The following is a 27,251-nucleotide window of genomic DNA, read 5'->3' as shown; positions in this document are numbered from 1 at the left end:
TTTTATTAGTGATGAGCACTTGTGAGTACTGACTCCACAATGTTTTTCTCTTCTTTCCTTCAGGATTCTTTGTGGCAAGCATCTGAACAAAAAAATAGAATTTTTTAACCCACTTTGCCTAGATTTTTTATGGCCAAGATTTAAATTCTACCAATTAACAATTAAACTTACTTTTACATTAATATTTCTTTTAGTTTGTAGGTATTCTGCTACTAATATGGGCTCCCTAAACACCCAGTAAATTATATAGAGTTTACCAAAGCTTTTGATACAAATATTAATACCATGTTGTAATTATCAAATACTACATAAATAGTAGGGTCCTCAGGAAAGATGATGTACCAAGGGACATTGGGATGCAAGTTCATTCTCCCTGAAAACAATGACACAGGTAGATATGAAAGTGAATAAAGCATGCTTGACTTCAGAGGCCAAAGGACTGCGAACAAGTGCTGAGATGCCATGTTGCAGCTGTACAAAACATTGTTCAGGCCACAGTTTTGTGCATCATTAAAGGTTAATGGTAAGATCTACAGGTAATTTAAGAGTCTATTGGAATATCAGCTTTCACTCTGATGAAATACAAAAAATGATATTTAAGATGTTGAGTAAAGTCAGGTTCAAGTTTATTTGGTTTATTAGACACAGCATCTCATAAAGAATTTGCTGGTTCTACAAAGGTAATTGGGTAAATCTACACTTTGTCAAGGGGAAGAATATTTAATTAAAAGCAACACATTGCATAGTCCACATTTACACTTCTTTGACTACAGTAGATAAAGAGATGGAGATACCTGAAGCATTTTGGGCAATTAAAGGTTTGTTGGGGTGAGGACAAATCCATTTTCTCGAAAGGGGAAGTTCAGAACAAGGTTCTGAATAAGGTTAAAACTTGGAATCAGGCCATTTAAGGGTAAGGAACAGAAATCTGGAACTCCTTTCTTACCCATGTTGGAACTAGGACTACAGAAAAGTTCTAAAATAAAAATGATGGATTTTTGTTAAGTGAATTAGCGATACAAAATTAAGGTAAGCCATTATTTCACTAAATAGCCAAGCAGCTTATCCCCATTCATAAACTTTTGCTACAAAATGTTAATGCACATTAGGAGAGTTTATTCACCAATGACAAAAGCTTCTTTAAATGGAGTTCCTGATTCAGTGTACCAGGGAGGTCGTCCTGCAGTGTAGATGGTGCGCTTGCTAGTCCTCAGGAGTGGTGGCTCAGACTTGCTTTGACTTGTGGTTCTTTTCCGTGGAGAAAGAGATGGAGTTAAAGGTAGTCGGGAGAATAAATTCTCCAAGGAATCCTCACCACTGCCACTAGGATAGAAAACATATCATATTAGACAGAAGCTTTAATTTAATGTTATCTCACTGTTAATTCATACATGTTTAAATCATTTGGCAAATACTAGAGCGCATCGGATGTCCCCCAAAGTTCCTCAACATGATTATCCAACTGCACGAAAACCAACAAGGTCGGGTCAGATACAGCAATGAGCTCTCTGAACCCTTCTCCATTAACAATGGTGTGAAGCAAGGCTGTGTTCTCGCACAAACCCTCTTTTCAATCTTCTTCAGCATGATGCTGAACCAAGCCATGAAAGACCCCAACAATGAAGACGCTGTTTACATCCGGTACCGCACGGATGGCAGTCTCTTCAATCTGAGGCGCCTGCAAGCTCACACCAAGACACAAGAGAAACTTGTCCGTGAACTACTCTTTGCAGACGATGCCGCTTTAGTTGCCCATTCAGAGCCAGCTCTTCAGCGCTTGACGTCCTGCTTTGCGGAAACTGCCAAAATGTTTGGCCTGGAAGTCAGCCTGAAGAAAACTGAGGTCCTCCATCAGCCAGCTCCCCACCATGACTACCAGCCCCCCCACATCTCCATCGGGCACACAAAACTCAAAACGGTCAACCAGTTTACCTATCTCGGCTGCACCATTTCATCAGATGCAAGGATCGACAATGAGATAGACAACAGACTCGCCGAGGCAAATAGCGCCTTTGGAAGACTACACAAAAGAGTCTGGAAAAACAACCAACTGAAAAACCTCACAAAGATAAGCGTATACAGAGCCGTTGTCATACCCACACTCCTGTTCGGCTCCGAATCATGGGTCCTCTACCGGCACCACCTACGGCTCCTAGAACGCTTCCACCAGCGTTGTCTCCGCTCCATCCTCAACATCCATTGGAGCGCTTACATCCCTAACGTCGAAGTACTTGAGATGGCAGAGGTCGACAGCATCGAGTCCACGCTGCTGAAGATCCAGCTGCGCTGGATGGGTCACGTCTCCAGAATGGAGGACCATCGCCTTCCCAAGATCGTGTTATATGGCGAGCTCTCCACTGGCCACCGTGACAGAGGTGCACCAAAGAAAAGGTACAAGGACTGCCTAAAGAAATCTCTTGGTGCCTGCCACATTGACCACCGCCAGTGGGCTGATAACGCCTCAAACCGTGCATCTTGGCGCCTCACAGTTTGGCGGGCAGCAACCTCCTTTGAAGAAGACCGCAAAGCCCACCTCACTGACAAAAGGCAAAGGAGGAAAAACCCAACACCCAACCCCAACCAACCAATTTTCCCCTGCAACCGCTGCAATCGTGTCTGCCTGTCCCGCATCGGACTTGTCAGCCACAAACGAGCCTGCAGCTGACGTGGACTTTTTACCCCCTCCATAAATCTTCGTCCGCGAAGCCAAGCCAAAGAAAAAAAATAATTGGTCTGGTTAAACACCTCATCCTGCTGGCATTTTAGACTTAAAAAAGAATCAGACTTTTTTTAAAATAATTTTTTATTTTTCACACTGTGAACCAAATCAACTAAAATATGTACAAACGTATTTCATTAAATATACAGTGGCATTTTCTCCCTTTTTTCCCCCCTTTCCCTCCCTCCCCTCTTCTCACCCCCTCCAAAACCCATAAATATTCAACATATACAATACAATAAAACGATAAAACAATATCTTCACACAAAGGAAAATAAACAAGAAAAATATGTCATCTATTTGTTACACACTGAATCTAGTCGTTTTATCTTATCATTTTAGGGGATGGAGGTCCGAGGCAAGCTCTCTCTGTTATGTTCCATGTTTGGTTCCCAAATTTGTTCAAATAATATGACTTTATTTTTTAATTATATATTATTTTTTCCAATGGAATACATTTATTCATTTCCATGTACCATTGCTGTATTCTCTGGCTCTCTTCCATTTTCTAAGTTGACATTATACATTTTTTTGCTACTGCTAAGGCTATCATAATGAATCTTTTTTGCACTTTATCCAATTTGAGGCCTAATTCTTTACTTCATATGTACTTAAAAGAAAGATCTCTGGATTTTTTGGTATGTTATTTTTTGTGATTTTATTTAATATCTGATTTAGTTCTTCCCAAAATGTCTTCATTTCGTACATGCCCAAATTGCATGTACTGTTGTTCCCATTTCCTTCTTACAGCAAAAACATCTAACTGATAATGTTGAATCCCATTCTTTTAATTTTTGAGGAGTGACATATACCCTGTATAACCAATTATACTGTATTATGCGTAACCTTGTGTTTATTGTATTCTTCATAGTTCCAGAACATAACTTTTCCCATACTTCATTTTTTATCTTTATGTTTAGATCCTTTTCCCACTTTTGTTTAGGTTTATAGTTTATTTCATCATTTTCCTCATCTTGCAGCTTAATGTACGTTCGTTATAAATCTTTTAATTATCATTGTGTCTGTAATCACATATTCATCTCAATCTGTTTTCCAATTTATCCTTTAAATAAGCTTTCAGTTGATGATATGCAAACATTGTACCATGAGTTATTCCATATTTGTACTTCACCTGTTCAAATATTAATAAATTATTTCCCAAAAAACAATTTTCTATTCTTTTGATTCCTTTTCTCTCCCATTCTCTAAAGGAAAGGTTATCTATTGTCAAAGGGATTAGTGGATTTTGCGTCAATAATAATTTTGTTATTTGGTCATTCATTTTTTTTCCTTTCTAAGTGGATCTTCTTCCATGTATTAAGTAAATGATGCACCAACTTTTCATCCCACCTATAAAGTATATGTTCCGGTACCTTCTCCCCTATTTTATCTAGTTCTATCTAGTCCAGTCTGGTTTTTCCCTTGTCTGGTAAAAATCTGATAAATACCTTAATTGTGCGACTCTATAATAATTTCTAAAGTTTGGTAACTGCAAACCACCTTGGTTATACCTCTCTGTTAATTTATCTAATGCTACCCTCGGTTTCCTCCCTTTCCACAAGAATTTCCTTATTATTCTCTTTAGTTCATTTAAAAAATTCTGTTAAGGGAATTGGTAACGTTTGAAATAAGTATTGTATCCTTGGGACCACGTTCATTTTAATGCAGCTTACCCTCCCTATCAACGTTAGCGGTAATTCTTTCCAATGTCCTAAGTCTTCCTGCAATTTCTTTATTAGTGGCTGATAATTTAGTTTGTACAAGTGGCTTGTTATTATCTAACCTGATATCTCGGTATCGGATTGCTTGTGCTTGCCATTTAAATGGTGATTCTTTTTTAAATTCGGAATAATCCACATTATTCATTGGTATCATTTCACTTTTATTTGCATTGATCTTTACCCCGATATTTCTCCATATTCCTTCTATTTTTTATGTAATTCTTTTATTGATATCTCTAGTTCTGTTAGGTATACTATGGTGTCATCTGCAAATAAGCTGATTTTATACTCCTCCTTTATTTTTATCCCTTTTATTTTATTTTCTATTCTTATCAGTTCTGCCAAAGGTTCTATTGCTAAGGCGAACAATAAGGGGGATAATGGACATCCCTGTCTTGTTGACCTACTTAATTTAAATTGATTCGATACATATCCATTTACTGTTACCTTTGCCAACGGTCCATTATGCAATTTTTAATCCAATTTATATATTTTTCTGGTAGATTGAACTTCTGTAATACTTTAAATAAGTAATTCCACTCTACATTGTCAAAGGCTTTTTCTGCGTCTAAAGCAACAGCCACTGTTGGTTTATTTCCTTGAACTGCATGAATTAGATTAATAATTTGCAGACATTATCTGCAGTTCGTCTTTTCTTGATAAATCCAGTTTGATCTTGTTTTACTATTTTTGGTTCATAATCGGTCAATCTGTTTGCTAATAATGTCGCTATTATCTTGTAGTCGGAGTTAAGTAGAGATATTGGTCTATATGATGCTGGTGTTAATGGATCCTTCCCCGTCTTTGGTATTACTGTAATTATTGCTGACTTACAAGAATCTGGCAAGTTTTGTGTTTCTTCTACCTGGTTCATTACTTCCAGGAGAGGAGGAATTAATAACTCTTTAAATGTTTTATAAAATTCTATTGGAAATCCATCCTCTCCTGCTGTTTTATTGTTTGGCAGCTTTTTTAATATATCCTGTACTTCCTCTATTTCAAATCGCTTTATTAGTTTGTTTTGTTGTTCTTCTTGCAATTTCAGCAGTTCAATTTTAGTGAAAAATTCCTCTATTTTATCATCTTTCCCCTCGTTCTCAGTTTGGTATAATTGTTCATAAAATTCCTTAAAGTTTTCATTAATCTCTGTTGGGTTATATGCAATTTGTCCTTTTTCCTTGATGGCAATACAGTTCTTTTAGCTTGTTCTGTTTTAAGTTGCCAGGCTAATATTTTATGTGTTTTTCTCCCAGTTCGTAATACTTTTGCTTTGTTTTCATCATGTTCTTCTCCACCTTATATGTTTGTAATGCTTCACATTTTTTTTTGTCCACCAATTCTCTCTTTTTCGTTATATCATCCCTTTTTCCTGGATCCTTTTCTATACTTACTATCTCCCTTTCCAACTGTTCTATTTCCCGATTGTAATCTTTTTTCATCTTAGTTACATAACTTATTATCTGTCCTCTAATGAAGACTTTCATTGTGTCCCATATATAAATTTGTCTTTCACTGATTTTGTGTTTATTTCAAAATATGTTTTAATTTGGCATTCAATTAACTCTCTAAATTCCTGCCTTTTAAGTAGCATGGAGTTTAACCTCCATCTGTATGTTCTTGGTGGGATGTCCCCCAGTTCTATTGCTAATAACAGGGGTGAATGATCTGATAGAAGTCTAACTTTATACTCAGTTTTCCTAACTCTCCCTTGAATATGGGCCGACAACAAAAACATATCAATCCTTGAGTATGTTTTGTGCCTACTCGAATAATATGATTATTCATTCTCTCTTGGGTGTTGCCTCCTCCATATATCCATAAGTTTCATTTCCTGCATTGATTTAACCATAAATTTAGCTACTTTATTCTTTTTACTTGTCTTTTGTCCAGTTTTATCCAACATTGGATCCAAATTAAGGTTAAAATCCCCTCCTATCAATATATTTCCTTGTATATCTGCAATCTTCAAAAAAATATCCTGCACAAACTTTTGATCCTCCTCATTAGGCGCAAATATATTGAGCAAATTCCAAAATTCTGAGTATATCTGACACTTTATCACTTTATCTCCCTGCTGGATCTATTATTTCCTCCTCTATTTTGATTGGTACATTTTTGTTAACTAATGTGGCTATACCTCTAGCTTTTGAATTATAGGATGCTGCCACTACGTGTCCTACCCAGTCTCTTTTTAATTTGTTATGTTCCACTTTAGTTAGATGCGTTTCCTGCACAAATGCTATATCTATTTTTTCCTTCTTCAATAAATTTAGTAGCCTCTTCCTTGTAATTTGGTTATGTATTCCATTAATGTTTATAGTCATATAGTTCAATGTGGTCATCTTTTATCTTGCTTACACCACTTTTCCACCTCCTCCCCCCTTTTTAGCATTTTCATCTCTTAGTTTTTCCCTTATTAAACTCAATGTATGACAACACATTTAAAACATAAAATACCCCAACAGTTCCCACACCCAATAATACCTTAACCCCAAATGCTCCTAACCCCAAATGCTCCCCCCCTCTCTCTGAGTTGCCCCTTATCCTTTGCCGGGCAACCACAACTCCCCTTTACATTTGGATTGCAATCTTGCTCGCAAGCGTCAACTGATTTTGCAGTGAAGGTTGTTCCCTCTCCCTCCAGACGCCCCAGAAAACACTTTTTTTTTTACCCATATAACAAAGCTCTTTTCCCCCTTACTTTCTTCTTTCCCTTCTCTTTTCCCTCTTTAGTTCTTTACATATTCATTGTTTTTACATCTTTACATATACTTTATCATCGTTCTTCATTCTTATTACATCACTTCATCTCTTCTTCTGTTCTGCAAACGTTCTGCAAATTCTTGTGCTTCCTCCGGATCTGAGAACAGTCTGTTTTGCTCCCGGGTATAAATATTTTAAGCATGGCTGGATGTCTTAACATAAATTGATAACCTTTTTTCCATAAAATCGTTTTTGCTGTATTAAACTCCTTCCTCCTCTTTAAGAGTTCAAAACTTATGTCTGGGTAAAAAAATATTTTTTGACCCTTGTATTCCAATGGCTTATTATCTTCTCTATTCCTTGCCTACTTCAGTATATTTTCTCTTGTCGTATATCTCAAAAAATTTACTAAGATGGATCTTGGTTTTTGATGTGTCTGCGGTTTCGGAGCTAGTGCTCGGTGGACCCTTTCTATTTCCATTTCTTCCTGCATTTCTCTCATTCCCAGGACCTTTGGGATCCATCCTTTTATAAATTCCATCATGTCTGTGCCTTCTTCACCCTCCTTCAGGTCCACTAATTTTATGTTGTTTCGCCTACTATAATTTTCCAATATATCAATTTTCTGAGATAACAACTCTTATGCCTCTTTAATTTTTTTGTCTCTTTCTTCCAGTTTTTCTGTTAAGTCATTTACTTCTATTTCTACAGCCATTTCCCGCTCTTCCACATTCTCTACTCTTTTCCCTATTTCTGTCATGATCAGTTCTAAACTTTGCATTTTATCTTCTGCTCTTTTCATTATTCTAATGATAATCATTCTTTTCATGATCTCATTTGTTCTTCAAAAAAAGGCTTTACCTATATTCTGTCCACCTGTTTTACCTTCTATTTCTCTGAGAAGATCTTGGCCTTCTTCCTCTTCTTCTGTGTCTGTACCTGTGTTTGTGTCTTCTTCTCTTCTTTGTGTCTGTGTCTCTTGTGTTTTTCCTGATGAGCTGCTTATATCTCTTTGTCGGGCCTCCTCTTGCTGGGCTCTTTCTGTTGGTCCTCCCCTCCTGGGCTGCTCATCTGTCGGGCCTCCTGCCGTTGATCCCCTTGGTCTTTCTCCCTCATCTGTTTCCTCGCTCCCTCCCCTTCCGCCTTCCTCATCCTCCAGATGAGCGCCCTCGTGTTGGGCGTCCCTTAGCTGTTTGTGCTGTGGCTGCCCGCTCCTCTGCTGAGCCCCCCTCCCGTCGGTGTCCTCTTTTTCCTTTGATTGCACACTGCATATTTTTGTCTGGCTCGAGAGCTATTTTTGAAGTCCACCGGTCAGGAGGTCGCGACTCCGCAGGGCAGGCATCAACCTCGGGGATTGGGCGTTCCTCGCCATCACAGCTCCCTGTTCCTTGTTGCAGGTAAGGCCTTCTTCTTTCTTCTCCAGTGACTTTTCTTCTTTTTTGTGGTTGTTTTACTTTCTCCTTCTTGGGTGCCATCTTCTTTCTCTTCTCTGTAACTTTATCTTCTATTTATTTTATTTTTGTTGTACTTTGTCTTTTCATAACCTTTTTCCTTTTTTTCTTGAGAGAACTGGTTTTCCCAACCGGCCACTACTCCATTACGTGACTCCTCAAAAAAGAATCAATGACTTGATAAACCATTTGAACCCAAGAGTTCAGTGGTGCTAACACAACCAGGGATAAAAAAGAATGAATGCAAAAAAATTGGCTTTGTATACATACTATTTTATGATATTTATCAGTGATCATGTGCTTCTTTTAATAAAGAACTACCATTTATTCCACCCTTTATTTAAAAAATGTACAAAAATTGGAATAGGCCAAATAACCTTTCTCTTACCTTACCATAAAAAAAAACACTGCTGCCACTTTACTGAAAAAGGATTCCAAGATATTTAGATTATAACAGCAAATGTAATGTCAAAGTACATAATAATAAAACTGCAGATGCTCGAAACCTGAAATTTAAAAAAAAATCAGGGAGAGACTTGGATCAAGCAATGTGTGGAGAAAAAAACTGTAGGCATTTCAAGTCAGTAGCCCACTGAATAACTCTTCTTCTTTGGTTTGGCTTCGCGGACGAAGATTTATGGAGGGTGTAAAAAGTCCACGTCAGCTGCAGGCTCGTTTGTGGCTGACAAGTCCGATGCGGGACAGGCAGACACGGTTGCAGCGGTTGCAGGGGAAAATTGGTTGGTTGGGGTTGGGTGTTGGGTTTTTCCTCCTTTGTCTTTTGTCAGTGAGGTGGGCTCTGCGGTCTTCTTCAAAGGAGGTTGCTGCCCGCCGAACTGTGAGGCGCCAAGATGCACAGTTTGAGGCGATATCAGCCCACTGGCGGTGGTCAATGTGGCAGGCACCAAGAGATTTCTTTAGGCAGTCCTTGTACCTCTTCTTTGGTGCACCTCTGTCACGATGGCCAGTGGAGAGCTCGCCATATAACACGATCTTGGGAAGGCGATGGTCCTCAATTCTGGAGACGTGACCCACCCAGCGCAGCTGGATCTTCAGCAGCGTGGACTCGATGCTGTCAACCTCTGCCATCTCGAGTACTTCGACGTTAGGGATGAAAGTGCTCCAATGAATGTTGAGGATGGAGCGGAGACAATGCTGGTGGAAGCGTTCTAGGAGCTGTAAGTGATGCCGGTAGAGGACCCATGATTCGGAGCCGAACAGGAGTGTGGGTATGACAACGGCTCTGTATACGCTTATCTTTGTGAGGTTTTTCAGTTGGTTGTTTTTCCAGACTCTTTTGTGTAGTCTTCCAAAGGCGCTATTTGCCTTGGTGAGTCTGTTGTCTATCTCATTGTCAATCCTTGCATCTGATGAAATGGTGCAGCCGAGATAGGTAAACTGGTTGACCGTTTTGAGTTTTGTGTGCCCGATGGAGATGTGGGGGGGCTGGTAGTCATGGTGGGGAGCTGGCTGATGGAGGACCTCAGTTTTCTTCAGGCTGACTTCCAGGCCAAACATTTTGGCAGTTTCCGCAAAACAGGACGTCAAGCGCTGAAGAGCTGGCTCTGAATGGGCAACTAAAGCGGCATTGTCTGCAAAGAGTGGTTCACGGACAAGTTTCTCTTGTGTCTTGGTGTGAGCTTGCAGGCGCCTCAGATTGAAGAGACTGCCATCCGTGCGGTACCGGATGTAAACAGCATCTTCATTGTTGAGGTCTTTCATGGCTTGTTTCAGCATCATGCTGAAGAAGATTGAAAAGAGGGTTGGTGCGAGAACACAGCCTTGCTTCACGCCATTGTTAATGGAGAAGGGTTCAGAGAGCTCATTGCTGTATCTGACCCGACCTTGTTGGTTTTCGTGCAGTTGGATAATCATGTTGAGGAACTTTGGGGGGCATCCGATGCGCTCTAGTATTTGCCAAAGCCCTTTCCTGCTCATGGTGTCCACTGAATAACTTTGAGCTCACGTGAAAGATTATGATCAAATACTATCACAAAACTTCAGAACACTTCTCTCATAAGTTTTTTCTTTTTAAATGGGAAATATTCTAAATTTCAGAGGATTTTTGTCTGACTACTACATAGCAAATGCAGGACTAAACCTAGGTTTGAATCCAGCACTGTTTGTAAGGAATTTGTACGTTCTTCCCCTATCTGCGTGGGTTTCCCCTGGGTGCTCTTGTTTCCTCCCACCCTTCAAAATGTATGGGCATTTTAGGTCATTTGTGTGGCACAGGCCTATGGACTAGAAGAGCCTGTTACTATGCTATATGTATGTCTATATGCTAAAAAGACCAAGCTTGTCACAGAGATGCCCAAAATAGCTAGAATTACCAAAAGTGAACCATAATAAATCTCACTGAAACCATAATCCATTTAAGGCTGTTCCTCTGTTCAAGTCAATACACAAAGTAAAAAAAGCTCACTTTTACATCCCCATTCATCACGCCCAATATAATGGATATAAAAGATGATAGAGTGCTGAAACACAAGATATCCCTATTCACGGGCCTGGAGTTCCAAGACCTCCTGACTCTTGACGATGAGGGCACCGTCCTGTGTGATGTCTCCATGGGCACCCCGCGACCAGTGGTTCCCCAGCAGTGGCACAGGCAAGTCTTCCACCATATCTATGACCTTTCCCACCCTTCCATCAGGTCCATGGTCCGTATGGTGGCAGAACGTTTCGTCTGGCACAGGCTTCGGAAGCAGATTGCGGACCGGGCCAGAACCTGCATCCATTGCCAGCTTTCAAAGGTACACAGGCACACCAGAGCGCCCGTACAAGATTTCGAACATGTCCGAGAATGGTTCAGCCACATACATGTGGACATCATCGGACCCTTGCCCATTTCCCGAGGTAACCGTTACCTTTTCACAGTGGTAGACCGCACCACTCGTTGGCCTGAGGCAATCCCGATGCCAGATGCCTCCACAGACTCCTGCTCCTGAGCGCTTTTGAAAGGTTGGGTTCCCTGGTTCGGCGTCCCGAACCACCACACCAGTGTTCGGGGCTCCTAGTTCACCTCTACGCTCTGGGCACAGCTCACCAACAGGCTGGGGATCAAGCTACATCAAACCACGGCCTATCACCCACAGGCCAATGGGCTAGTCGAGCGATTGCACCCCCACCTTAAGTCAGCACTTATGGCCCGCCTCATCAGCCCCATTTGGGTGGACGAGCTGCTTTGGGTGCTCCTGGGCATCTGCTCGACACCCAAAAAAGACCTACAGGCGTCATCAGACAAGCTGGACTATAGTGCACTGCTAGCCCTACCCGGTGAGTTTGTCAACATACCTCACAACCCCCAGCAGTCACCGCACAATCTACTTCCCCGCCTCCGGGCCCAGTTGGACTCCTTCATATATCCACCCCCACCAAGACACGGCACACGACCTCTTACATCCCCAGCAAGCTGTACTCCGCAGAGTACGTTTTTATCAGGTGGGGCCCATCCACAGCACCTCTACAAAGACCATACAAAGGGCCGTACAAAGTCGTCCAGCATTCAGGATCTACTTTCACACTGGTCATCGGTGGTAAGAGGGAACGGTTTATGGTGGACAGGTTAAAGCCAGCCCACCTAGACCCCACCAAACCAGTAGTTGTGGCCCAACCCAAGAAGCAAGGCCGCCCGGCATAAAAGGACATTGGCGCCGGTTCTGGGGGGGGGGGGGGCTGTGTGGTGGTACGCCATTAGGCAGGCAAACTGACCTTGCTTGTCACGCACGCGGCAGGGCAGCCAGCCAAAATGGCACCGTTGGGGGTTTCCTCCCGACCTCGGCACCGGGCTCAGAAGCCTGCGTTTGGGGACCCACATGACACCCCAGTGATGTCAAGGCCCCCCCCCTCCCCTCAAGCGCGGTTCTCAGCCAGGTCCGGGCTGGGAGTATAAGACCAGCCAGGCAGCCTGCAATAAATCAGTTTTTGCTCACTGAACTCAACCCATCTGGTTGTGCGATCCTTCAGTTAGCAGTGTAGCCGCTGCTAGAGCATCATATATTCTAGTTTGTAGTATCTCAACTCATTCTAAAGGAATTGTACTGCTAGACCATTTTTAGAGCTGTTAATGATTGTTCTAAAAGCTATATTGCAGTTCCACAAATTAAAGTTTCTGTACTCAATGAGATTTAGGAGCTTTGAGACAGTTATGAATGTCAAACGACTGAACTACTTTGGATTTGTTATCACAGAAAATTATTTTGACAAGCTTACATGAATAGCAAATAAATACAAAACTACTTTGCGAGTTCAAAACAAGTTAATGGGCATTAGAATCTGCCAGTAGTTGCTTTTGTCATTGCAAATTCATGCCCTCCCATCAGATTGCCTTATCTGACAAATACAAAAAAATCCCAAGGCAGCACTATAATTCTCACTCAAACTTAATGACTGACATTGTTTCAAACAAGTGACAATCATATCAGTGCCTAAGAAGAACGTATAATCAGCCTTAACGATTATTAACAAGTAACACTTACATAAACATAGATGAAGTGTTTTGAAATGTTGGTGTTGAAGCATATCAGCTCCTGTCTGAATGGCAATATGATCTGTTCCAGTTGGCCCAATGCAGCAACAGGACTATGGCAGAAGCCATCTCACTGGCTCTACACCAAGTCTTGAAACACTTGGACAGCAAAGAAGCATTCATCAGGATGCTCTTTATTGACAAAAGTTCGGCATTCAACATCATCATCCCCTCAAAACTGATCAGCAAGCTCCGACCTGGGACTCATCACCCGTCTGTGTAAGAGGATCATGGATTTCCTCACCTTCAAACCACAATCAGTGAGGATTGATAAGAAAATCTCCTCCAGAATCTCTATCAGTACAGGAGAACCACAGGGCTATGTTCTTAATTCCCTGCTCTACTCGCTTTACAACTATGACTGTGTGGCTTCATACGACAACAACACCATCTCAAATTTTCTGACGATACCATGGTAGTGATATAAAGAAAGAGTCAACATGCAGGAAGGAGATTGAAAACTTGGCGGAATGGTGCACCAACAACAACCTTGCATTCAACGTCACCAAAACCAAGGAGCTGATTGTTGACTTCAGGAAGGGGAAACCAGAGGTATACAATCCAGTGATTATTGGGGGAATCAATGGTGAAGAGGGTGAGCAAATTTAAGTTCTTGGAGACACTGCGTCAGACGACCTTTCTTGGACCAAACACACTAATGGCATCATGAAGAAAGCATATCAGCACCTTAACTTCCTCAGGAGTTTGTGAAAGTTTGGTATGACACCAAAACCCTGGCATATTTCTATAGCTATGCAGTGGAAAGTGTGCTGATTGGCTACATCATGGTCTTGTATGGGGACACCAATATTCCTGAGTGGAAGGCCTGCAAAAGGTAAGTGGACACAGCCCAGGACATCACAGGCAAAACTCTCCCCACCATCCAGAACATCTATAGGGAATGCTGATGTCGGAGAGCAGCAACAATCATCAAGGATTTCACTGCTGCCATCAGGAAAGAGGTATAGGTGCCACAAAACTCGCACCACCAAGTTCAGGACCAGCTGCTACCCCTCTACCATCAGTCTCCTCAACAACAAACTCAATCAGGGACTCATTTAAGGTCTCTTATTTGTAGATTTTATTGATAAGGAAGAAAGGTCGCTAACATAGATCCCAAGCAGAAATAGGATGCTACAAGTAAATGGCAATACATATAAAAAGGGATGCATATCAGAGGGACTGATCAAGTTATACTGTATGCAGATTGATTAATGAATTAAGAGTTATGTAAAGGATGCAGAAATATTACACAGGAATGTCAAACACAAGGGAAGCTTCCTCTACTTTCCATGCGATAAAGATTTGATTAACCTTGTAGATAAAGAATTAGCATTAGATAATAAGACCAAAACTAAGGCTGCATAAAGGTGCCTGATTCATCTTAAAAACAAAACATCAAGACATCACCTTAAATAATCCAAAACTTAAACGAGATTAACTGCTTGATGTAATTAATTTACATTCCTAATAAAGGGGGGAAAAAAACACCAAGACAGATGCTAATGAGAAACAGGAACAACCACTTCAAAAAAACCTATGTTAAAAAAAAACAAAATGTGAAAAATGCACCGCCCTAAAGAACCATATAAGGAGTGCCAAAATGCTTTGAGTAAGGCTCAGTACAGGGAACGAGTGATACTGTCCACTCTTCTTTGTACCCTTGCTCCTGATAGCATAATATAATAAAGTTGGTTGTATGCTCTGTGATTCTGCTGTTTGTTCTGTTAGAGCACAGGCTGACTATCACAGTTATACAATACAGAGAGAGGTACTTTGGCCCAATCCAATGCTTGCCCATATTTGCCATAAGGGATTAGGGCCATATCATTATCTCCTACTGGTGCTGCGAGACCAGCTGTGCTTCTCCACCATTTCTGTGTTTTTACCATATCCCTGCAAACCTTTCCTATCGTGTTGTAAATATACGCCTATTTATATTTATATTGTGTGCTGCAGAGAACCATTTTAGTTTAGTAATAAAGAATGAATGAAGCATCACACTTATTTGTGCTAGTGTATTTCTATGCCTAGAATACACAACAGATTGGTGATGAATTTCAAAACAAACTTCCTCTATGCTCCAAACATCAGAGGCAAGGTTTAAAGAAGAAACACCAGGCTTCTACAGCAGTGAGCCCCACTGGCTCAAACACAGAGAACAAGGCTGAAATCTCCTGTGCAGTCCAGAAGGCAAAGCATGGGTGCACACACAATATCTATAGGCAGCTGTGTGACAATGAAGACGCAGGTGCATGCAGCAAGGGATCATAACTATAAGACCACAAGACAACCTTGTGAGTCAAGGACGACGCCTTCTTTCCAGACGACGCCTACCTTCCAGACAGAATGAACATCTCTTCATGGTTCGATGAGAAGAAAAGGCTGATGGCAAAGAAAGCTCCATGTCCCCCTCATGAACAAGCCCCTTGAGGGAGGAGAACCCTATCCAAGGTGAACTCACACAGGACAGTGGGACCAGACAACGTGCATGGTTGTGTGCTGAAGAACTACCCAGATCAACTGATGGAGGTCCTCATAGTCATCTTCAACATGTCACTGCAGCAGTCCATTAATCCCGTGGGTTTCAAGACAGCCACCATTATCCCAGTACCAAAGAGGGTGAAAATAACAGGTCTCAATAACTGCTGCCTCCATTATACTTTGAATGTCTGGTGATGGAACACACCTCCCAGAGACATTGGGTCCATTTCAAATTTGTCTATAGATGGAACTGCTCCACTGATGATGCTATAGCCTGTCCCTCCAATTCATCCTGACCCACCTGAAGAATGTGCAGGTACTTTGACAATAAATCTAAACTTTGATGTTAGCATTAATGTTATTGTTAAGATCAAATGCTACCACCGACATGACTAATGTTGCTTCCTGTTTTTTTTTATAAATCCAAAAGGGCACCAGAACATGGTGACTTTTTGCAAGCTGTCTATATAGAACATGCAAAATGAAGCTTTTCATCATACCTCTGTGCAAATGACAATAAACAATTTAATTCAGGCACATGATGGCTCCCCATCAATTTCAGATGAGTGTTAAATGCTGGGGTTTACTAACGAGATCTATATACCAAACAATTAATACAACAGCCCAAGTTGCCTGTATTAACCAGATTATTCATCTCCCAATTTTTTCAAAAGTGTGATTGAAATATTTGGAATCCTCTAGTCCTCTGACAAGGTGGAGCATCAACCAGTCAGCTTCAGGTTGACATAATACATTTTTTTGGTACAGCTAAGGCTATCATAATAAATCTTTTTTGTGCTCCATCCAAATTGAGTCCAAGTTCTTATATTACTTAGAAGAAAGATCTCTGGATTTTTTGGTATGTTGCTTTTTGTGATTTTATTTAATACCTGATTTAGATCTTCCCAAAACTTTTCCACTTTCTCACATGCCCAAATTGCATGTACTGTTGTTCCCATTTCCTTCTTCCAGCGAAAACATCTGTCTGATACTGTTGGGTCCCATTTATTTAACTTTTGGGGCGTGGTGTATAGACTGTGTAACACATTATATTGTATCATGCATAACCTCGTGTTTATTGTATTTCTCATAGTTCCGGAGCATAGCAATATATTATGTCAACCTGGAAATTAGAAGATAACCTGAGAATATAGCAATGGTACATAGAAATGAATAAATGTATTCCATTGGAAAAAATAACATAATTTAAGAAATAACACAGTATTCGAACAAATTTGGGAACCATACATGGAACACAACAGAGAAGTCCTACCGGACCTCCACCACCTAAAATGACAGAAGACGAAATGAACTGACCCAGTATGTAAAGGTAGATGACACAAATTTCTTGTTTATTTTCATTGTGCGATGACATTGTTTAATGTATCATATATGTTGAACGTTGAGTGGGTGGGGAGGGGGGGTGAAGGAGGGAGGGAAGGGAGGGGGGGAAAAGGGAAGAAAATGACTGTGTATATTCAAGAGGGAAATGTTTGTGTGTATTTTGGTCAGTATGGTTCAGTGTGAAAAATAAAAATTTTTTTTAAAAACAGTCAGCTTCAAGGGTTGTCAAATTCCTGGGAGTCACCTGGACCTTTCCTGGACCCAACATAATACTGTCATTCTGAAGAAAGCACACCACCACCACTGTAGGTGCCAGAAAACCCGTACCACCCAGGTTCAGGAACAGCTGCCACCCCTCCACCATCAGACACTGAAACAACAGTTTCAGGGACTCATTTAAGGACTCTTACTTTATAAATTATATACTGATTCTTTTTTCAGTTTGTTTACATTTCCTTTTTTATTTACATTTCCACCTTTTCTATCTGTAACTTTTTCTTGAGTACAGTTTACCCTACTGTTAAGTAGAAATTCTGCCGGGTCCACAGAAAAAGGAATCTCAGGATTATACGTGAAGTCATGTATCCATTCTTGAAAATAAATTTGAACTTTGACTTTGAATGTCTTTAATTTAAGCCCCTTTTACACTGGCACTTTGTCCTAGTAATTGACAGCTAATCTAATAGTTAAATGTGAGCTCCTTAATCGGCACACAGGCATCAAATCATGCTGGGGATGAAACAACCTAGGTAGGTTGTGTGTACCGATTAGCCCAGTATGAAAGGGACATAGTGACATGTTGATGACATTTTTGCATGAGTGCAGGAATGTGAAGGAAACAAAAGATTAAAAAGATATAACTTTGTCAACCTATGTAAGCCTTATAAATTTCCAAAGGAGCATGGGAAAGTTACAGAGAGAGAGAGAGAGAGAGAGAGAGATGGCAGATCTGCCACCCCAGAATACCATGCAGCAGAGAAACCCCTCGAGTGCTCCATGCATACAGCCCTTTCTCTGTCGCGCGGAATTCTGGGTGGGCAAGTCCACCATCGTTCTTTCCCGTGGTCTTCATAAATTGTTCGATATTGCTGCTAGGTCTTTCCCACGGTCATTATAAATTGAGCGGCTATGTGTTTTATACCCTTTTCCTATGGTCTTTTATAAATTTATAAAGGTTTATATAGGTTGGCACAACAACAGGGGCTGAAGGGCTCATACTGTGCTGTACATAATGCTTAATTATGTTAAAATTAGGTGTGATTAATTTTGTTTAAATACAAGATCATAATGTATTGATCAGGCTTTAGGGCAGTCATAATGTATTGATCAGGCTTTAGGGCAGTCATAATGTATTGATCAGGCTTTAAGGCAGTCATAATGTATTGATTAGGCTTTAGGGCAGGTCCATCATCACTCAAGCATAACTCAGACATCACCGGTGGAGGACAGAATCCCCTATCCCCAGGGATGCCTTGTGATGAATGTGAAAGGACACAGAGAACCAAATAACAGTGGTCCAAAGTGAATGGCAAAAGCAGCTTCCTGAACCACCTTGGGGCATGCACTACTGGATATGCACCCTCCTTTAACTGTATCTTATAGGTGAATAGTAGAACAACAAACCCCTTGAAGAGGTTTGGAAAATGATCCATTATTTCCTCTTTCTTCTTGACTAGGCCCAAGTTTTCACATGGTTTGTCACCAAGCAGCATGTCCATCTGGGACAACTACAAACACAATACTACAGACATTACCTTTCACCTTGATTCTACATGTGCCTTTTATGTCAATGAGCAGTCCATTGTAGGCCTTGAGCTGAAAAGAATTTGGATGGATGTATGGCTTTATCTTTATTGCCCAGATGTCATGCTCACAGATCAAATTGGCCTTTGTCCCTGTGTCCATCTTGAAAGGAATATCTGCTCCATTTGCATGCAAATGGACAGTTCACTTGTCCTATTGAACTCTGTTCATGCTTGGCTGTTCAGTGTCTGTTGGTGTGAAACTTTCCTGCATTACCATACCCACGAAGAATGTATCACTGAGGGCAGTTCTTTCAATAGTGTGCACACACTCACTCCTGTTTTGTTTCCCTTTGGAAAAACATTGCTTTGCATAGCGATTCTGTCCTTTGCACATTACATACTTTTCCATAGGCTAGGCATTGTTTTTGTGCATGTTGAGTGCCACATCATTTATAATTGAATATCTTTCTGTCTTTTTGTTGCTTTCCATGTCTTGTTCTGTTTATGCGTCCATCCAGATTCTGTGGCTGTGCCTTCGTTTTCACCAGTTCTTGCACTCTCACAGAACTTTTTTGCCTGCTACAGAGATAACTGTGGCTTCACTGGTGCAGCATATCTTCACAGTTCCAGCTCTCTTAGCAATCTCTCTCTCACTTTCTTGTCAATAATTCCGAATACAATTTGATCACTGATCATTGAATCTTGCAGCAATCCAAAATTGTACATCCTTGCTTTCAATTTCAAGTCCATTAAAAAAGTAATAAAACATTCTGCCTGCAGAAGCGTGCGGGAGCGAAATACGTACCTCTTGAAAATGTTATTTTTCTTTGGTGAGCAGTGTCCATCAAACATCTCAATAACCTTGTTGAACCTTGTCATCTGCCTCAGCAAAAACAAATGTGTTGAAAACCTCTAGTGCTTGAGGTCCTGCCACGGTAAGTTGCAGTGCAATCTTCAGACATCCAGTTTGCTATCAATTCCAATGGCTTGCATGAATCATTGAACAACCACCACTTGTGATCAACATTCTCAGTCTAATTTGCAGCATCTGGCAGCTTCATACTTTTCACCTCTCCTGCTGATACCCACTCCTGGTACCATATGACGTTCCTTCTATTGTAATAAAAAACTTGGGTTCCTTTGTACAACTTGGATTTTATTATCAACTCATGACCTCGTGGGACACCTCCATTTTGTGCATCTAACCCACGGTGGGACATTCAATGTCTGACACCCTCTAATGGTCAGGAGGATCATCAACTTTCAATCACCACACTCAGGTTCCCACACCAGCCTGCTCCCACTGTGTTCCCGGGTCCTCCTGTGCACCCACCTATGTTCCCACACCCCTCCCACCCCCATGTTTCCAGGTCCCGCCCCCCCAACCCAAGTTCCTGGGTCATCCTCACCACACCCACCCCCACCATGTTTACCCTGTTATGTTCCCCCACCGTGTTCTTGGGTTACCCTCCATGTTCTTACATTTACCCCCCTCCTGTGTTCCCAGGATCCCTTCTCTCCCCCCCCACCCCGCTCCCGGGACTTTCCCCCTTCAGGTTCCACTCCATGTTCCCAGTATTCCCCCCAACCCCATTCCTCTCTCATGTTCCTGGTAACCCTCCCCCCCCCCACAAAACAGTGTTCCCAGGTTTACCACCTTGTGTTCTCAAATCCTTCCCCCACTCCACGTCCCCGGGTTCCTCCCCAGGTTCTGCCCCTCCCCCCCCACCCGTGTTCCCGGGCAACTACCCCAGTCTCTCTCCCACTCATCGTGTTCTCAAAACTTCTTTCTCCCCCCACCATGTTCCTGGGTCTCTTTCCCCCCATGGGTTCCCGGGTCTCTCCCCCCCGCAGTGTTCCCGGGTCTCTCCCCCCTTGCCCCCAGTGTTCCCGGGTCTCTCTCCCCCCCTGCCCCCAGTGTTCCCGGGTCTCTCTCCCCCCCTGCCCCCAGTGTTCCCGGGTCTCTCCCCCCCGCCCCCCGCCCCCAGTCTTCCCAGGTCTCTCCCCTCCCCCACAGTGTTCCTGGGTCTCTCACCCCAGCCCCCAGTGTTCCCGGGTCTCTTCCCTCCCCCCCCCAGTGTTCCCGGGTCTCTTCCCTCCCCCCCCCCCCCAGTGTTCCCGGGTTTCTTCCCTCCCCCCCCCCAGTGTTCCCGGGTTTCTTCCCTCCCCCCCCCCAGTGTTCCCGGGTTTCTTCCCTCCCCCCCCCCCAGTGTTCCCGGGTCCCTCCCCCCACCATGTGTTCCCGGGTCCCTCCCCCCACCATGTGTTCCCGGGTCCCTCCCCCCCACCATGTGTTCCCGGGTCCCTCCCCCCCACCATGTGTTCCCGGGTCCCTCCCCCCACCATGTGTTCCCGGGTCCCTCCCCCCACCATGTGTTCCCTGGTCCCTCCCCCATCCCCTCCACTCCCTCCCCCATCTCCTCCACTCCCTCCCCATCCCCTCCCCTTCTCCCGCCCCCCATTGTGTTCCCGGGTCCCTCCCCACCCCCTCCCCTCCCCCCTCCCCTCCCTCCCCCATCCCCTTCCAGTCACGCCTCGAGGCCTGCTCCTTTCCACCACGCGCCACCTTCTCTGCCCTGAGGGGCATCAGTGAAACTGCGGGTTTCGAGGGCGCTGCCAACTCAGGCCTCCTTCCCACGGCCCCACCACTGTGCTGGAAGTACCTGTCTGATCTGGAGATGCTTCTCTCCTCGTCCTCTCCCGTGACTGCTATCTGATTCACGTTGCCAGCCATCGCTCTTCTCCTCCAGCGTGGACCGAAGCCGCGCGGAAAGGGGATGACGCGAGGACGTACGTTCTTGCCGCGCCAAGTCCTTGGGAGCAGTTGTAGTTTTCTCAAGTTCTTCCCAGAAATGTAGAATCGTGCAAAGTTCATATCCTCTGCTTGTCTCGTCTGTACAAGAACAATCCAATCCACTTGGCCCCACATTGCCCACCCACCCTGTGATTATTTACTGCCCCCTCTCTTGGGTTCAGTGACTAACATCCCTGGCATTTGGGCTCTCGACTCCAAGGCCAACTTTGGGTTATTGCCAGTCGTTCCTGTTTTCTGTATTCGCTTTCCCTCTTTCGACTCAATCAAGAGCCTTCACGGCAAAACTCTTTTTTAATCTAAAATCAATCACCCATCTTTTCCAATCCACGTAATTTGTTCCCCCCCCCCCCCCCCCATCCCTGGAATCATTCCATTCTTTTCTTTCTTCTTTTCTTTGGCTTGGCTTCGCGGACGAAGATTTATGGAGGGGGTAAAAAGTCCACGTCAGCTGCAGGCTCGTTTGTGGCTGACAAGTCCGATGTGGGACAGGCAGACACGGGTGCAGCGGCTGCAGGGGAAAATTGGTTGGTTGGGGTTGGGTGTTGGGTTTTTCCTCCTTTGCCTTTTGTCAGTGAGGTGGGCTCTGCGGTCTTCTTCAAAGGAGGTTGCTGCCCGCCAAACTGTGAGGCGCCAAGATGCACGGTTTGAGGCGATATCAGCCCACTGGCGGTGGTCAATGTGGCAGGCACCAAGAGATTTCTTTAGGCAGTCCTTGTACCTTTTCTTTGGTGCACCTCTGTCACGATGGCCAGTGGAGAGCTCGCCATATAACACGACCTTGGGAAGGCAATGGTCCTCCATTCTGGAGACGTGACCTACCCAGCGCAGCTGGATCTTCAGCAGCGTGGACTCGATACTGTCGACCTCTGCCATCTCGAGTACTTCGACGTTAAGGATGAAAGCGCTCCAATAGATGTTGAGGATGGAGCGGAGACAACGCTGGTGGAAGCGTTCTAGGAGCCGTAGGTGATGCCGGTAGAGGACCCATGATTCGGAGCCGAACAGGAGTGTGGGTATGACAACGGCTCTGTATACGCTTATCTTTGTGAGGTTTTTCAGTTGGTTGTTTTTCCAGACTCTTTTGTGTAGTCTTCCAAAGGCGCTATTTGCCTTGGTGAGTCTGTTGTCTATCTCATTGTCATTAAATCCATTAAATCATGTCCTAAAGCCTTTACCTCCTGATTGTCCAGGTTAACATTTCAGATGCATTGATAAATTTTCTCAGGAATAAACTTGAAAATTCCATTCCATCCTTACATAGGAATAATAGATGACATATTTGAGCACAATTTTGTGACAACGGTTAAATTCCAGTGGTTGATGGTCACATCTACTATCCTCCTTTATTCTCTCAGTATCCCTTAAAAGGTCAACCCCTCCTGTTTACCCCCAACAGCTACTTTGCTTTCCATGGCATTATTCATTCCCCACTTCATCTACTCTTTTCAGGTGAAAGCAATCTGACTTTCAACTTGGTATGCTCCATTTGTTATTCATTAAGCAGTAACCTCATCATTAGGGAGACCAATCACAGATTGTGTGACCTTTTTATTGAACACTACTCCGTCTAATATAATGCTGTGGAAATGTAATATCCACCTCACTTAGCCCTAGTCTATTCATGTTCTGTGGAACTTTGAGAAACATCACCTCTTCTTTCTTTAGGCATTTTACAACCTTCAGTACAGTATTGATCATGAATTCAACAAGTTTGGATCATTAATTCAGATTGAGGATATTAGTCTGGTGTTGCCAGTTACAATTCTTGCAGACCCATATTTTACTTAGCATTCTTTTTATCATTTAATTTATCCCATCCTTTCTAAACTATGATCAGTGTGATAAACTACATAAACTCATTGTTGCACAATGTACTGCAAATGGGTACATTCTTTTTTACTACATGCAAGATTCAGGTGCAAGTAGAGACAGCTTCAGGAAGCTTATGTGGAAGGACAAGGCAGGCAGGGAAAAATTGCAGCAATGGGGATGAGTGGTAATGTAATAGGGACACATTTGAAAAAAAAACAGTAACAAATACTGGTTTTGCATTTAAATGCATGCAGCATAAGAAATAAATTGGATGACCTTGTAGTTCAGCTGCTGATTGTAGCCATCATGGAGTCATGACTAAAGGATGGATGTCATTGGGAGCTGGATTTTCAAGGATACACAATGTATTGAAAGGCTAGGCATGTAAGCAGAGGGGGTGGCATAGCTCTGTTGGAAAAGAATAACATTAAATGATTAGAAAGAAGTGACATAGGATCGAAAGATATAGAATTATTTTAGGTTAAATTAAGAAAGGGCAAGGGTAAAAGACACTGTTGGCAGTTATATACAGACCTCAAAACAGTAGCCAGGATGTAGTCAATAAATTACAATAGGAAATATAAAAGGTGTATCAGAAGGGCAATGCTATGGTAATCATTTGGAATTTTAGCATGCAAGTAGACTGGGAAAAGCAGATTGGGACTGAATCTCAAGAGAGAGAATTTGTAGAATGCTTTTTTAGAGCAGCTTTTTGATGATTCTACTACGGGATTGGCTGAAGTGGATTAAGTGTTGTGTAATGCACCAGAGGCAATTTAAGATCTTTTGGTAAAGGTACCAGGGCCTGACAAGATATTCCCTTTGGACCTTGAGGGAGTCTAGTGCAGAAATTGCAAGGGCATTTAATTGTCCTTAGCCACTGGAGTTGTGCTAAAGGATTGAAGAGTAGCTCATGCTATTCTGTTGTTTAAAAAAGGCTCTAAAAGTAACCCTGGAAATTATAAGCCACTGAGCCTAGCATCAATAGTAGGTAAGTTATTGGAAGGTGTTCTTAGGGATTGACTGTACAAGTATTTGGATAGCCAGGGACTGACAAGGGATAGTCAACATGGCTTTGTACGTGGGAGGTAATGTTCAATCAATCTTATAGAGTTTTTCAAGGAGGTTATCAAGAAAATTGATGAAGGGAAGACTGTGGATATTGTCTATGTGGACTTTAGTAAGGCCTTTGACAAGTTCCCTCATGGGAGATTAGTCAGAAATGTTCAGATGCTAGGTATTCATGGGGATTCAACTGGATTCAATATTGGCTACACGGGAGAAGCCAGGAAGTGGTGGCAGATGATTGCTTCTCTGGCTGGAGGTCTGTGACTAGTGGTTGCCTCAGGAGTTGGTGCTGAGATCATTGATGTGGTAAATTGGATCTGCAAATTTACAAATGACACAAAGGTTGTTGGTGTAGGGGACAGCGAAGTAGGCTTTCAAAGCCTGCAGAGGGATCTGAAGCAGTGGGAAAATGGGATGAAAAATGGCAGCTAGAATTTAATGCAGATAAGTGTGGGGTATTGCATTTTGGAAGGACATACATGATAAGTGATAGGGCACTGAGGAGTGCAGGAGAACAGAAGGATCTGGGAATACAGATACATAATACCCTGTAAATAGTATCATGGGTAGAGAGGGTTGTAAAGAGAGCTTTTGGCATATTAGCCTTCATAAATCAAAGTATTGAGTATAAGAGCTGGGATTGGTGAGGCCATATTTGGAGTATTGTGTGCAGTTTTGGTCACCTGACTACAGGAAAGATAACAATAAGACTGAAAAAGTGCTGAGAGATTTAATAGGATGTTGCCGGAATTTCAGGAACTAAGTTACAGGGAAAGGATAAAAGGTTCCCGGAAGCATAGAAGAACGAGGAGGATTTAATATGATGAGGGATTGAGGCAGAGGAAATGTAGGTAGGCCTGTTCCACTGAGGGTAGGTGAGATACGAACTCGAGGACATGGGTTAAGGGTGAAAGAGGAAAAGTTTAGGGGAAACATTAAGGGGAACTTCTTCACATATAAGCCCCTTTTCCTCTGGCATTCCAGTTAATTGGTTGTGCAGGAAGCTCTTTGTGTCATTTCCACTGGGCCACCTTTAACTGGGACGTTAATTACTTTTCCACTGAACACATTCATCCACATGGATTGGAGTGTTCTTCCTTCAACGGGTAACTTTCTGCTGTCCCTTTTCCACTGGTTTTATCAGCACATTGGTATCAGCAAGTGGCGGGGATATGAGTAGGCGTAGAGACAGTTAATCCCTGGGGTTCAATGGTGTCATTTGATGCTGGCATTCGGACAATGTTCCTTTTCCACTGGACCCTGTCCCAGTTAATTCCCAGTTAATTTCTGGGACAGGGTACCAGTGGAAAAGGTCCTATAGAGTGGTGGGAGTGTAGAATGAACTGTCAGCTGAGGTGGTGAATGCAGGTTAAATTTTAACATTTGAGAAGAATTTGGACAGGTACATGGGTTGGAGGTGTATCGAGGGCTGTGGTCAAGGTGCAGGTCAGTGGGACTAGGGAAAATAATAGTTCAGCATGGACTAGAAGGTTATGCTGTATTGTTCTATGGTTTGATGATTAAGTTTTTAATTAAAAAAAAATTTTGCATACTGCATGGGCTCATGGACCATTTTGGTCCATGAGTCCGTGCCGCCCAATTTACACCCAATTAACCTACATCCAGGTATGTATTGAAAAGTGGGAGGAAACCAGAGACTGGGGAAAGCCCATGCAGACACAGGAAGAATGTACAAATTCCTTACAGACAGAGCAGGATTCAAATCCTGGTCCTGATCATTGATGCTGTAAAGGCGTTCTGTTAACCACTACGCCAACTGTGCTGCCCTTCAATTCGACATTTAACAAGGAGAAACTAAAGTCAGATGTGTTGGTATTTCAGTGGAGTAAAAGGAATTACAGTGGCATGAGAGAGGAAATGGCCAAAATAAATTGGAAGGGGTCATGAGCTGGGAGGATGGCAGAGCAGCAATGGATGGGGTTTCTGGAAAAAATGAGAAAGGTATAGGATAAATACAGTGCCCTCCATAATGTTTGGGACAAAGGCACTTTTTCCTTTATTTGCCCCTGTGCTGCACAATTTTAAATTTGTAATCAAACAATTCACTTGAAATTAAAGTGCACATTCCAGATTTTATTCAATCTTATTTATGTACATTTTGGTTTGACCTTGTAGCAATTTCAGTACTTTTTATACATAGCTCTCCCATTTCAGGACACCATAATATTTGGGACATAGTAATATTAAAGTAGTAATGTTTAGTACTTTGTTGCATTGAAATCTGTGATTCATAGATATCACCAGGTGCTGAGTATCTTCTCTAGTAATGCTCTGCCAGGCCTCTCTGCAGCCATCTTCAGCTCTTGCTTTTTTTGTGGGCTTGTCCCCTTGATTTGTTTCTTCAGCATATGGAAGACATGCTCAATTGTATTTAGATTGGGTGACAGACTTGACCATTTAAACCAAAATATATACAAATAACCTTGAATAAAATCTAGTGTGTGTACTTTAAATACATGTAAATTGTTTGATTTCAAATTTAAAACTATGATGCACAGGGACACAGGAAGAAAAAGTGTCTTTGTCCCAAACATGCTGGAGGGCACTGGACATAACAAAAAAAGGAAATATTCGAATAGAAAAATATCACAACTGTGGCTGACAAGGGAAGTCAAAGGCATCATCAAAGCAAAAGAAAGGGCATGCAAGGAAGGAAAAATGTGTGGAAAGATAGATGATTGGGAACTTTTTAAAAACTTGCAGAAGATAACTAAAAAACTTAAAAGGAGGGAAAAGATTAAATATGAAAGTAGGCTAGCAAATAATATCAAAGAGGATACAAAAATCTTCTTCAAGTATATAAAGAGTAAATGAGAGGTAAGAGGAGATAGAGGACC

General features: G+C 42.4%; 1 protein-coding gene across 2 annotated transcripts in view; it reads right to left on the bottom strand.

The window, feature by feature from the left end:
* LOC138736690 (uridine-cytidine kinase-like 1) overlaps positions 1 to 21,618 on the bottom strand; it is a 111,312-nt gene extending 89,694 nt beyond the window's left edge. For both annotated transcript variants that reach the window (XM_069886584.1, XM_069886583.1), the window contains exons 1-2: positions 21,362 to 21,618; positions 1,124 to 1,323 (exon numbers count right to left, since the gene is read on the bottom strand). In XM_069886584.1, coding sequence (XP_069742685.1) covers positions 1,124 to 1,323; positions 21,362 to 21,573 — 412 coding nt within the window. In that variant the 5' untranslated portion in view covers positions 21,574 to 21,618. The remainder of the gene's footprint in view (positions 1 to 1,123; positions 1,324 to 21,361) is intronic.
* Positions 21,619 to 27,251: the final 5,633 nt, after the last annotated feature.

The sequence above is a fragment of the Narcine bancroftii genome, chromosome 6 (assembly GCF_036971445.1).
Source record: "Narcine bancroftii isolate sNarBan1 chromosome 6, sNarBan1.hap1, whole genome shotgun sequence".
Classification (NCBI taxonomy): Eukaryota; Metazoa; Chordata; class Chondrichthyes; order Torpediniformes; family Narcinidae; genus Narcine; species Narcine bancroftii.
Note: the sequence above shows the minus strand (reverse complement) of the source record. Positions and strands in the feature narration are given on the sequence as shown.